The sequence below is a fragment of the Paramisgurnus dabryanus genome, chromosome 12, assembly GCF_030506205.2.
Source record: "Paramisgurnus dabryanus chromosome 12, PD_genome_1.1, whole genome shotgun sequence".
Taxonomy (NCBI): Eukaryota; Metazoa; Chordata; class Actinopteri; order Cypriniformes; family Cobitidae; genus Paramisgurnus; species Paramisgurnus dabryanus.
In genome coordinates, this window is record NC_133348.1 from 6,237,510 (window position 1) to 6,250,575 (window position 13,066).

At 37.5% G+C, this 13,066-nt stretch overlaps 1 protein-coding gene across 1 annotated transcript; it reads right to left on the reverse strand.

Moving 5' to 3' along the window:
- Positions 1–338: 338 nt before the first annotated feature.
- LOC135737871 (DBH-like monooxygenase protein 2 homolog) lies at positions 339–11,625 on the reverse strand. Its single transcript, XM_065255744.1, has 13 exons — positions 11,317–11,625; positions 10,673–10,819; positions 5,980–6,132; positions 5,279–5,362; positions 5,036–5,191; positions 4,851–4,953; positions 4,602–4,768; positions 2,317–2,408; positions 1,442–1,538; positions 1,309–1,368; positions 1,101–1,231; positions 897–1,005; positions 339–736 (listed from the first exon to the last, which is right to left on the reverse strand). The coding sequence occupies exons 1-13, from the start codon at positions 11,587–11,589 to the stop codon at positions 599–601; spliced, it is 1,710 nt and encodes a 569-aa protein (XP_065111816.1). The 5' UTR covers positions 11,590–11,625; the 3' UTR covers positions 339–598.
- Positions 11,626–13,066: the final 1,441 nt, after the last annotated feature.

The window sequence follows — 13,066 nt, forward strand, 5'->3', positions numbered from 1 at the left end:
TCTGTCTGTCTATTTATGTATCTGTATGTTTTTTTCTGTCTGTTTATGTATCTGTATGTCTGTCTATCTATGTATCTGTATGTCTGTCTGTCTATCAGTCTATCTATCTACAGTACCTGTCTGTCTGACATTATATCTTCCTGTCTGTCTGTCTGTCTGTCTGTCTGTCTGTCTGTCTTTCTATCTAGTTATCTGTATGACTGTCTGTCTGTCTGTCTGTATCTATCTACAGTACCTCTGTCTGTTTGACATGATATCTTCCTGTCTGTCTGTTTATCTTTCTACAGTACCTGTCTGTATGTCTGTCTGTCTGTCTGACTGACTGACTATCGGTCTATCTATCTACAGTACCTGTCTGTCTGTCTATCTAGTTCTCGGTATATCTATCCATCTATCTAGTTGTCTGTCTGTCTGACATAAAATCTTCCTGTCTGTCTATCTATCTAGCTATCTGTCTGTCAACTCGCAGCATTAAAGACATGTTACACTTTCATTTTGAATTTTATATTTAAAATGTAGTTTATTTATTTCACTTTCATTTTATTTCACAAAACTACAGTGAAACAAGAAAACTATGCATTTGTTTGGATGTTAAAGTTTAAGAAACCCATCGCAATGCCAAAGAGAGAAGCAGTGATATCCAGGCAAGACTTTCAGAGGCACAACCGCTCCTGCAGAGTGCAGGAGGAGTGACTTTAAGATCAGGAATCTTCCCAATTTTGCGTGATATGTTATTCTGAAAATAAATGTGAAAGAGACTGTTAGACAACTGTAATTCTTTATTCTTTATAAGTTTGATGAAACTGATAGATATAGTCCTATAGATGCTGATAGTAACTCTTGTGTTTGTCTGAAATTCATATCTTGATGAATTTTTGTTGGGTTGTAACACTTACATTTGAGCCAGCGACAATAACAAACTGGTCGATTCTTTTCAGCGTTTGTTGGTACTGATTAATAGATGCGTCATCCCAAGCCTTTGTAGACATCATAGTGAGCCAGTTACTGCAAATAGATCAAACACATACACAGACATTGTTAGTGCAAATTTCAAGACATAAAAACACAGAGAATGGTGCTGGAGTGAATAATTGAATTACGTCTCATTTGGGTTTCCCATCTCGGTTCTTAAAGCAGTTAAATTTGGGAAGCTCATACACCCAGAAACACTCATAGCAGGATAATACAAGAGGAAAGCCAAGCACATCTCCTCTGTAGTTGAGAGTCCTCCCTGCACACAGAGGAAACTTTTTACAAATCCATACTCTTTGTTAAAATAATAAAGTAATAATATTTGGGAAAACAAACCCATGTGAGTTTTGTGCGATTTTCTGTGTTGTAAATGCACTGCACCAGCAATTTGTCGCCCTGTGGAAAATGTAAATGTTTGCTTGAAACCTTTGTAAATTTAAAAAAGAATGAAAATTCATTTTACACTTACCAACTTCACAGTCTTAGTTTTACCCAAATTTGTCACATCCTGGTATTCAAAATTATAATTTTCATCCACAGCAAGGAGATCAATCTGTTTACCCCCTCTAAAAAAGATACAACATGTTGCAAAAGTCATGGGTTTAAATGACCTTTGGATAAAATCATCTGCAAAATTAAAGGCGGGGTGCATGATTTTTGAAAAACACTTTGGGAAAGGATTCGGGACGAGTACCAAAACACACTTGTAGCCAATCAGCAGTAAGGGGCATGTCTACTAACCAACACGGTTGCCTGGGTTGTGTATGTGTGGGGCGGGTCTATCAAAAGAAGGTCCAGAATTTATTTGGGTAGTCTAGTTTTTAGACCAAAAATATCAAATTTAAGTGATTTTGTGCATAAAATAAGCAAAAAAATCTGCCAATGGGGTAAGCAAAAAAATCTTGAAAATTTTTCTTAAACACTAATTTCAAGAAAAATTTGCATATTTTTTTTGCTTGTTTTATGCACAAAATCACTTAAATTTGATATTTTTTGTGTAAAAACTACCAAGGAAAAGCATCTTAATTCAAACAATTTTTTATTTTTACTGAAAACAAGACAAGATTTTCTTGAAAATTATTTTTTGCAGTGAAAAAGTTTTAAAACCTCAAGGATATTTTTTTTCTTAACTGTCAAAAGATTAAGGAGACGTTTTGACATTTTATTTGTAATAAACAGTTTCCAAATATTTATACATTTTAAAAAAAATTGTACGTTAAATGTTAAAATGTAATGTTAAATATAAAAATTTAGCCCTAAACGTTAATATTATGCACTAATGTCATTCCGGGTCTCTAATTATTTACATTATTTCTGAAGTGTCTAAAACACTGTGATGTTTACCTGAAGTGTCCAACTCGCACCTTTCGTCCAGCCAAATGTGTGTGTAACATTGCAGCAAACACCTGAAAATCTTGTGGAGTCTCGGACAGAACCTGGACAGAAAACTTGATCTGCTAATCTTGTATATCCACATCTTTGACTAAACATTTAATTGACAATTCTGCTTGTAGATATCGTTTCACTTAGTACTTGTGGACCACAAGTCTAACCGTGGGTTAACTGTGGGTTCACACCAAATGCGAGTTCAACGATTTGCACGAGTAGATTACATACAAAGTCAATGCAAAGACGCGATCAGACGTGTCCTCGCGTGGGGCGATGTGAATGACACTATATGGGCGGTGCGTTTGCTGCGAAAACACGCGCTATTCCCCTCAAAGCGTCTTCGCCCAAGTTGAAAATATTCAACTCAAGCGAAAAATTTGCATGACACGAAGTTAAATCCTGCAAGAAATCTAGAGCGATAAACGCGATGCCCCGCGTTTGGTGTGTAAGTAGCATAACTGTGGGTTCACACCAGACGCGAGTTAAAGGATTTGCGCGAGTAGATTACATACAAAGTCAATGCAAAGATGCACTCAGATGCTGCGAAAACACGCGCTATTCGCCTTAAACGCGTCTTTGCCTCAAACGCGTCTTCGCCCAAGTTGAAAATATTCAACTCAAGCGAAAAATTAGCATGACACGAAGTTCAATCCTGGGAGTAAATTAAGAGCGATAAACGTAATGCCCTGCATTTGGTGTGTACGTAGCATAACTGTGTGTTCACATCAGACGCGAGTTCGACGATTTGTGCGAGTAGATTACATACAAAGTCAATGCAAAGATGCGATCAGACGTGTCCTCGCGTGGGGCGAATGACACAATATGGGTGAAGCGTTTGCTGCGAAAACATGCGCTATTCGCCTCAAACGCGTCTTCATCCAAGTTGAAAATATTCAACTCAAGCGAAAAATTTGCATGACACGAAGTTCAATCCTGTGAGTAAATTTAGAGCGATAAACCCGATGCCCCGCGTTTGGTGTGTACGTAGCATAACTGTGTGTTCACATCAGACGCGAGTTCAATGATTTTTGGGAGTAGATTACATACAAAGTCAATGCAAAGATGCGATCAGACGTGTCCTCGCGTGGGGCGAATGACGCAATATGGGTGAAGCGTTTGCTGCGAAAACATGCGCTATTCGCCTCAAACGCGTCTTGGCCCAAGTTGAAAATATTCAACTCGAGCGAAAAATTCGCATTACATTCAGTTAAATTCCGCGAGTAATCTAAAGCGAGTAACGCAATGCCCCGCGTTTGGTGTGTATGAAGCATAACTTTGTGTTCACACCAGACGCGAGTTCAATGATTTGCGCGAGTGTATTACATACAAAGACAATGCAAAGACGCAAACAGACGCGCCCTCACGTGGGGCGAATGACGTGATTTGGGCGAAGCGCTTGCTGCAAAAACACGCGCTATTCGCCTCAAACGCGTCTTGGCACAAGTTGAAAAATTTCTTGAGCGAAAAAATTGCATGACACAAAATTTAATCCCACCAGTAATCTAGAGCGAGTAACACAATGCCCCGCATTTGATGTGTATGTAGCATAACTGTGGGTTCACACCAGACGTGAGTTCAACGATTTTCGCGAGTGGATTACATACAAAGTCAATGCAAAGACGCAATCAGACGCGATATGGGCGAAGCGTTTGCCCTGTAAACATGCGCTATTCACCTCAAATGAGTCTTCGCCCAAGTTGAAAATATTCAACTCGAGCTAAAAATTCGCATTACACAAAGTTAAATCCCGCGAGTAATAGAGCGATAAACGCAATGCCCCGCATTTGGTGTGTATGTAGCATAACTGTGGGTGTATGCGATCAGACGCTTCCTCGTGTGGGGTGAATGACGCGATATGGGCGAAGCGTTTGCCGTGAAAACACGCGCTATTTGCCTCAAACGCGTCTTGGCACAAGTTGAAAATATCTCGAGGAAAAAATTAGCATGACACAAAATTTAATCCCACGAGTAATCTAGAGTGAGTAACGCAATGCCCCGCGTTTGGTGTGTACGTAGCAATATGTTGAATATTTTCAATAGCACAGTTTTCTCCAAAACCAATTCACATCATTCTCGCCGCCCAATTTGCATCATTCGCATCGCCCCGGGCGAGGACACGTCTGATTGTGTCTTTGCAGTGACTTTGTATGTAACCTACTCGCGCAAATCGTTGAACTCGCATTTGGTGTGTATGCCCCATTAAGACAGCTTTGCCTATAGAAATATCGCATATACTGTACCTGTGGAATATAAGCTGTGTCACATAAGCCGTAAGTCATGAAACCCTTCGCCTGAGGTGGGATGGCATATCCAGGAGCCACCACAAGCCCCGTCCCCAAAATACCAGCATCATACTGACGGAGTTCAGATGTATAGTACAATCTTAGACCAGAGTTATCAACTCGACCTGTGAAGAGAAAACCAAGTATTGCTTAAAAAAATGTGCAATACATCGGTCATCACAATGTGAGATTTTACATTACAGCTACCTTCAGTGTTATTTTGGTTGTTGTAATGCACTTCAAGCCTATAAAAACTTGCGCCAACATTTCCTCCAATCGGAAGGCCGGCGACTGCAGGGAATTCAAAAGCCTGAGAAATAGTAACAGTGTCATTCAATCAAAGAGCTACAAAGGCTTTTTTTAATGAATGAAAATCAAGAATAAAAACTGACCCCTCCACCAACACCCCACAGTGCCACACCCTCCATACACTCCTCTTTTTGCACTCCTGTGTAACATTGTCCTTCATATACATCTGTTACACCTGGAGGACAGCGAAACAGCAGCAGGTGATGCACCAGATCCACATTTCGGATTAATGGCTCAAACTAGAGATGAGGATGAGAGACGGTCAAAGTTCGACAGGATCATGTGATAGATGTATGGATAGATCATGTGTGTGAAATCAGACTCACGCGATAAATGTGCTGCTTCTGACTGAAAGTTGGTCCTTTTATGATCTTGCAGTGATAGTAGGTTTGTTCAGTTGGTATCGTTAACTGAAACAATGCATTGGGCATTTTAAGCAGGACTCTTTATTATCACACTTAACCACACACTTAAGTCTTTTAAGGAAGGCACTTCAAATATTTCTCTGCATGATCGCTACAGGGTTTTGAAGTATTTGGGTTGAAAGCAGTGGCGGCCGGTGACTTCTTTTTTCGAGGGCGCTCGATGCGGAGTTCGTCATAACATGTATGTAGCCCATCATGTGTGTGGTTCATAATTTCAAAATGTGTGTTGATGTATCCATCAAATGAACCTATGTGCATCACGTGTCTTGTCAAAATAAGTGCCTGCTGCAAACACGTCTAAAGGGTTATGATAAAAGAGACGCTTGCGTTTGCCAGATACTCGCATAATCTCATGCATAATCAGAGTTTATTGTTAAGTGAGTGTATTTTGTGAACGTGAGCGTCATTTTTATCATAAATGGTTTTGATGCGTGTGCAGCAGGCACTTATTTTGACAAAACACTTGATGCACATGGTTCACATAACGCAACAAACATATTTTGAACACAAGAATTTGCGCTCCTCGGATGAGCAGTCACAAGCCGCCACTGTTGAAAGTATTGTTTCATAAACAAAACACAAAATCACGAATTCTTGCTTACATTGACTGTGGTCAGGTCGAAATACTGGCTGTCTGGAGGACTTATCCGAGGCTTGTACCTCAACAGGTTCACCTCCTTCGTTCCTCTTCGGGTATCGTGGTATGTGATGTCATCGGTCAGTCCATATGCGTAGATGAGCTTGATGGGAAGAGTCTGTTATGGATTTAAAACATACAAAGAGCATAAAACACCTTAATTTGTAGATTTTCACCTGATTCACAACACAAACATTTATAAAGAGAAACTCTGCATAACTTGAAAGCAGGGATGGATTAACGCACGGGCATCTATCGTCTTATTGGGCAAACTACTGAAATTTATTGTTTTAAAAATTTTCATATTTTTTTTATTTTGAATCAATAAAATGGCGCTAAATAGGGTGAAATAAAGTGGCTTTAATAAATAAATAAATAATTTTTACAAATAAATAATCCTAATGCATTCCATCACTGTTTAGAGCGAGTAAAAAACGTGCGGTCACGTGTAAAAGAGGTCAGCATCTCACAGATGTCTCATTCATTTCATCGTCTTTAATGGCCATTTAGTCCGAACTTTTGAGGGAAGTGGATTTCGATGATGTTGTGCAAAAGATTTCCTGTAGGAAATCACAAAAGATAACCATATTAGAGCTGTAATCGGGCCTTAAAAGTTAGGCCGAAATGACGAAGCCCGACAGAATTCGGCCGAACCTGAAAGTACATTTTGATTGACAGCTTTTTTAAAGCCCGAACCCGTTTACAGCCCGACATTATTTCAATGTGCGCACGTACATAGCTTTCGTCAAGAATGAGTAATTTACACAGGTTTTAACATTATTTATTTATGACTAACTAGGCTACACGCCACTTGGAAGTTAAAACAAAGAAATAAAAGAAGTCATCTGTAACATCGTAACATCTCATGGAGATACATACGCACGGAGATTAGGCTACATGTTTTTGTTGAGGAAAATTATTAAATCCACTGTAAATGGCCTGAGAGCGGTCCTGCGCTTACTGAAACAGTAGTGCATGCAGCAGCATTGAAGTTGACCGCTCATTTACTACGCAAAGCCGGAGCGCAAGCCCGAGTCCATGTAAAATGTTAGAAATGAAGCCCGAACCCGACCGAACCCATCGATCTTCAGCTCTAAACCATATGCTAAGGTAAAACCAATGTTTTATATTAAGTTATTCCTGTCAACTTTTGACACATTAAAACAGACTATTGCTGTCAGACGAGATTCTGTGAGACTATACCCTAATATGTCGTGTTTAACTCTTTCCCCGCCATTGACGAGTTATCTTGTCAATTAAGAGAAAACATTTGCATGAAAAAACATGTTTCTGATAAATTTTTATGGTAATGTGTAATACCGTGATAATCCACTTAACCAATTTATAAAAAAACTGAAGCAGTTTTTGATAATCATTCTGAATCTCATCTCTTTTTACAAAATTCCTTCACAATAATGCAATTATGCAATAAATGCATAAAAAGCAGAGAAAAAAAAATATATATAGGATGAAACTTTTTTCCCGTTTTGTTTGTTTGTTTATTGTTTGTTTGAAAGCAGAGGGTCTGTTATGTCATTTGATATATTTGTATGTTTATATATGTTTAGAGGAAAATTTTCCTGGAGGGCATTTTGTAAAACTTTTGTGAAAATCACAAGAAATTATAGCTGGTAACTTTAAAAAAAAATAAAGGCTGGTGGAGAATGAGTTAAATGCTGTTTTCATAACTCTTAAGCAACTGAAATAAGTTGTTGCGAAATTTAAACAGGTCCCAGTTCAGAGAAACGCAGACTCCCTTCTGCTGTGCGCATGCTCTGTTCTGAGTGATTTCAGCTTCATTTACACCAAACACAAAGCGGCGAAAAAAAATGCTATTCGTGTGTAGTTGGACGCTGGAATATTTTTAGTTAACTCGCTTTATTCGCATGTGAAATCCACTTTATTTCTGCGTACCGTGCCAAAGAATGTCTAATCGCTTCTTTGCATTGACTTAGCATGTAAATCACTCGCGCTTCTTTTGCGTCTGGTGTGAACGCACCATAAGGTGCGAGCTGTTTTTATTTCCCATGTAAAGGGCATCCTGTCTGGTGTATTTAATCTATTTTTACTTATCTAAGGGACAGATTTCCAACATTGAGACTGAAAAGTTTTTATCAAGTTAAATCTGTCCCTGTGTAAATGTGCTTATCTAGAATTTCATGCATCCGTGCGGTTTCTCCGAGCGGTTTAAGGAGGGTTTTGAAAGTACAGATGAGATCTTTTGAAAAACAAAATGAGTGGTTAATACAAAAAAGAAAAGAAGTTTCTGTTCCCAGCGGGTCTGTGTGTGCACCGTGTGGATTTCAGTACAGTAGTGAAAGGTACATGAAAGAAGACACCAACAGTATTTATACAGGCTTACATTGCTGGTTTCATGTTGTAATGCATTGTGTGTTAAATCTTAGACTTAATAAAAGGGGAGGGTTTAGTTGAACTGCTTTGTACTTATAGATTTCACAACGCGTCTTTCAGGTGTTTTTACAGAAAAAGAGAGGAATTTGAATAGGTTTCTGTTTTGGGTATCAATGTACAAACTGTACAGTTTTATTGTGAGCGATTTTACCAGAACGTGTTCCTCTATCCAAATTTTTCCTGATACCAAACTAACTTCATATACAAATTTCATACCTGTATTTCTTATATTATTAAAACAGGAATAAGTGGGACAAACTGTCTGTATTTCTTGTAAGTCCGCTACACTTTATTTTAGTTTTCAAATCATGAAAACATGATGCATATTTATTGAGGAAAAAACTATTTAGTTATTCTGCTTAGTATTTTCTCTGTTTAACTTCCAGTAACAGCTGATTTGTATGGATATTTAAGGTATAAAAAAGGATGGAAAACATATGAATATATCCATTGTCTAATAGATAACTTTATACTGTGTATTGGTTCCGTGAGAGGGGAATTCCTCTTCATACCCAGTTAAAAAAAAGTTTTCTAGTAGGTAGGGATGGGACGGTTACCGGTTTCATGATTAACCACGATAAAATGTCCTGACGGTTAGTATTATCATTTAAAATTTAATTACCATTACAACCGTATTTGATTACCGTGATTTTGAAAACTCGCAGGAAATCCTGTCCGTCAGTTTGACGCAGGCGCGCACAGGCAACGTAGTCTTTTGCATAAGAAGGCATTTAAGGGATAATATATTGTATTCATTCACGGTAAACTTATTTGACATATTTATTTATTTTTTTACCACAGAAATAATTTCAGGGACATGAAATATTAAATTGTGATTTTCAAAAATATAACTTGTTTTCAGTGTGTATCATTTTGAACATTTCCATCTCATTTTAACAAAACCCTTATAATATTGATAACCATGATAACTTTGGTCACTATAATCATGATATGAAATTTTCATACCGTCCCATCCCTAGGTGTTCATCTGTAGTTTTTTTACAGTTAGGGTTTTTGCAATGCAGTTTTGTCTTTCTAACTTTACTCTTTGGAGAAAGCAAAACTCAAACAAAAAGGTGGTGTTTTGAATAAATTACTGCATGCACAACAACAATTTTGGTTTTGCATAATTTCTAATTAAAATTTTACATAAATGTAATCAATTTGTTAACTTGAAAAAATAGAAAAGTAATGGGGAAAACACGTTTAATTACCCAAGTGAAAAAGTAGTACACTTCCAAAATTTACTTAAAGTGCTTTATTTTCGCACACTAATTTTGTACTTAATATACAAAAAATTCATCTTTAGTACTTCTTAAGATGTGTTTAAGATAAGTGTATACTTCACTGTGCTATTTTGAGACACCATAAATATGAACTGAAATGCATTTTTAATATACTATCTCTGTATTGAAAAATTTATTTAGTTAACACTTGTATTAAACTTGAACTCAACTTTCATACAAAGATGAGTTCAAGTTTACTACAAGTGGTATTTTTTAAATACATTTTTCGCACATTTTAGTCTATATTTATGGTGTCTCAAAATAGCACAGTGATGTACACTTAGATCAGTGGTTCTTAACGTTATTCCTGGAGGCCCACTGCCCTGCATGTTTTGTATGTCTCTTTTATCTGGCAGACTCAGTTCAGTTCATTGAGATCTCTTCTAATTAGCTGATGATTTGAATCAGGTGTGTTAAATAAGGGAGACATACAAAATGTGCAGGGCAGTGGGCCTCGAGGAATAACGTTAAGAACCACTGCCTTAGATGATCTTAAGAACATCTTAAGAAGTACTAAAGATTAATTTTTAATATATTAAGTACAAAATTAGTGTGCGAAAATAAAGCACTTTAAGTACACTATGGAAGTGTACTACTTTTTCACCTGGGTACTGTATTCCTTAAATGATTTTTACAGGGTAGAAAAAACACTTTCTCAGTTTATTCTGAAAATTAAATAGGTGTGAGGGGTCTCCAACATAAATTTTGCCTAGGGCCTCCAAATATCTAGATTCGGCCCTAGTAATATTTTTTTCTAAAGACTTCATTTGGACAACTTTGAAGGCGATTTTCTTAATATTTAATTTTTTTTGCACCCAGATTTTTAAATAGCCTTGTTGTATCTCTGCCAAATATTAACTATAGATCAATTAAAAGTTATTTAGCTTTCAGGTGATGTGTATATCTTAATTTAAAAAAATTACCCTGTATGGTGGATCTAAAATGTATTCATTGACTCACAGTGATGGGTAAATCATCTTCATCACAGGACTCGATGGACCTCTGAAACTTCATGACTGTTTTCCCATCCGATTGGTTTAGAGACAGGAGTTTGTAGTTTTGTTGCTGGTCGACCACAGGCATTGTATTCCCCGCAGCATGCCAGTCCTTAATACAGAAAACACACATTTATAAATTAAACATTAATTGTATTCTGTCATCATTTACTCCCCCTCATGTTGTTCCAAACCAGTATTATTTTCTTTGTTTTGCTAAACACAAAGGTATTCTGAGAATTTTTTGTAACCAAATCGTTTTTGAGCACAATTGACCTCCATAGTATTTTTATTTCCTATTATGGAACTCAATGAGTGCCGGCAGGTGTGTGCTTACCATTATTTATCAAAATATCTTATTTTGTGTTCATGGAAATAAAAACTTTCCAAAATGTTTAGAACAACATGAAGGTGAGTAAATGATAACAGAATTTTTCATTTTGGGGTGAACTAATCCATAAAGACAATTGCATTAAATCTGATCTGATTGTCACCACATTGCATAAAATATCAAACCAAGTGGCATCTGCAATCTAGTTATACCAAACCCCTTCTTTAAAACAACTTCTGTATGTTTGCTCATTCACTGAAATCAGTCGAGATTTCTACCGCAAAATAGTTGCCGTTTGGTCCGACTCCTCCAATGACGATATCAGCTCCAGTCATTCCTCCATTGGGGCTGAAGCCAAAACTTATCCAGCCGCTGGTGTTGACGGTGAGCTCGAATAAAATGGTGCCCTGGATCTCATCGAATCCCCACTTCAGTCGTACATTCTGCTCGGGGTCCAGGTGTTCAGAGAAAGGAAGAAGAGGATCTTCCTGAGCCCAAGATAACTGGACTGAAATCAAGACCAGGTGCAAAACAAGAGATAGCAGACTCATATTACCCTCTAAAAAGACCGTCTTTCTCTTACTAAGATGTTTTTAAAGGGCAGCGCACATAGTCTGTAGTGCACTTCAGCAGAACCCTTTGTAATCTCTGTTTAACCCCCACCCTTCTTCCCCAACTCTCAGGTTCCAGTTTACCTGCTCATTACAGTTTTATTGCGACTGGACAAACAATTCATATCGCTATATTCATAATGCACTCTTAAAAGTGATGCCATAGCAACCCATTTTGGTTCCCCAACGTTTCAGTCAAAGGTTCCTAAAGCACAATTTATTTTTTAACTTTTTCCTAATCCGTATAACCTTTCTCCACAACGAACCAAAGGTTTTGTGGATGTTAAAAGATCTTTATGGAACCATACGGTCCACAGAGACCTTTAAAGGCACTTTTGTTGTTTAGACCGGTCTCAAGAACACTTTTTAAAGGTCTTGGAATCGACTGCTTTTTTACTCAGTCTCGTCTCAGACAAAGAGGACTCGGATTTTATTTCAAGACCGGTCAAGACCACAACTGATGGCACATCACAAATTTATTTTTTATCATTAATTTTTTGCAGTTTATTCAGGTTTGGCAATGATGTTGGCATTGTTTAAGCAATGTTTAAGTTTCTCCCAATTACAATTTTTCTAATTTTATTACTAAAAACCCCTGCATTGTGTTAAGTGGATGGCAAGCCATGGAAAGACAGTTCAGATTAAATGATTAAGTTGATTTCAGCTCTTTAGTGTTGGTTAATTTTTATTTGCTTATAGACAAAGATAAATTCCCACATATCTGCAATGCCTTTGATTATTTTATCAACTTCTCTGATGGCATACACACACGCACGCACTTGGTCTTGTCCTGTCTTGGTCTCGACCCTTTAAAGTCTTGCTCTTGGTCTCGGCCTGTCTTGGTCTTGGTCATGACTTGATCTCGGTTTAGGTGGTCTTGACTACAACACTACTGGGACCCCTTACAGGGGATTTTTTTTCCAAGGACCTCCATAAAGGAAAACACCACCGTTTTTCAATATTTTACCATGTTTTTACCTCAACTTAGATGAATGAATACATCCCTATCTTTTTTCAATGTGTGCACTTAATCTTTGTACAGCGCGTTGTTAATGTGTTAGCATCCACACACCATTCATTCCTTAGGATCCAAACAGGGATGAATTTAAAAGCCACCAAACACTTCCATGTTTTCCCTATTTAAAGACTGATACATGAGTAGTTACGCGAAGTAGCAAAAAATTATTTTTTAAGCGGATAAAAAATTAGAAGTGAGTCGAAGTGCTGCAAACTAAGTGCTCTTCCGCAATACAATGTAGTTCTCATTTTTTATCCGCTATTTACCTAGGCATGGATGAATAAGAGACATGGCAATGACATACTGTAGCATAAGCCTCAAACGCGTTTGTTTCCTCATTTTTATGTAAACCTCATGCACATAAAAGATCGCTGGAAAACAGGCAACTGTGATGTCAAA

Excerpts from the sequence above, each read along its gene's own strand:
- LOC135737871 (XM_065255744.1), bottom strand. The coding sequence starts at position 11,589 with ATGAGTCTGCTATCTCTTGTTTTGCACCTGGTCTTGATTTCAGTCCAG. Across the intron at positions 6,133-10,672 it reads AAGATGATTTACCCATCACT|ACTCTTCCCATCAAGCTCAT; the intron begins GTGAGTCAATGA and ends AATCCATAACAG. Across the intron at positions 4,954-5,035 it reads TGTGGGGTGTTGGTGGAGGG|GCTTTTGAATTCCCTGCAGT; the intron begins GTCAGTTTTTAT and ends ACTATTTCTCAG.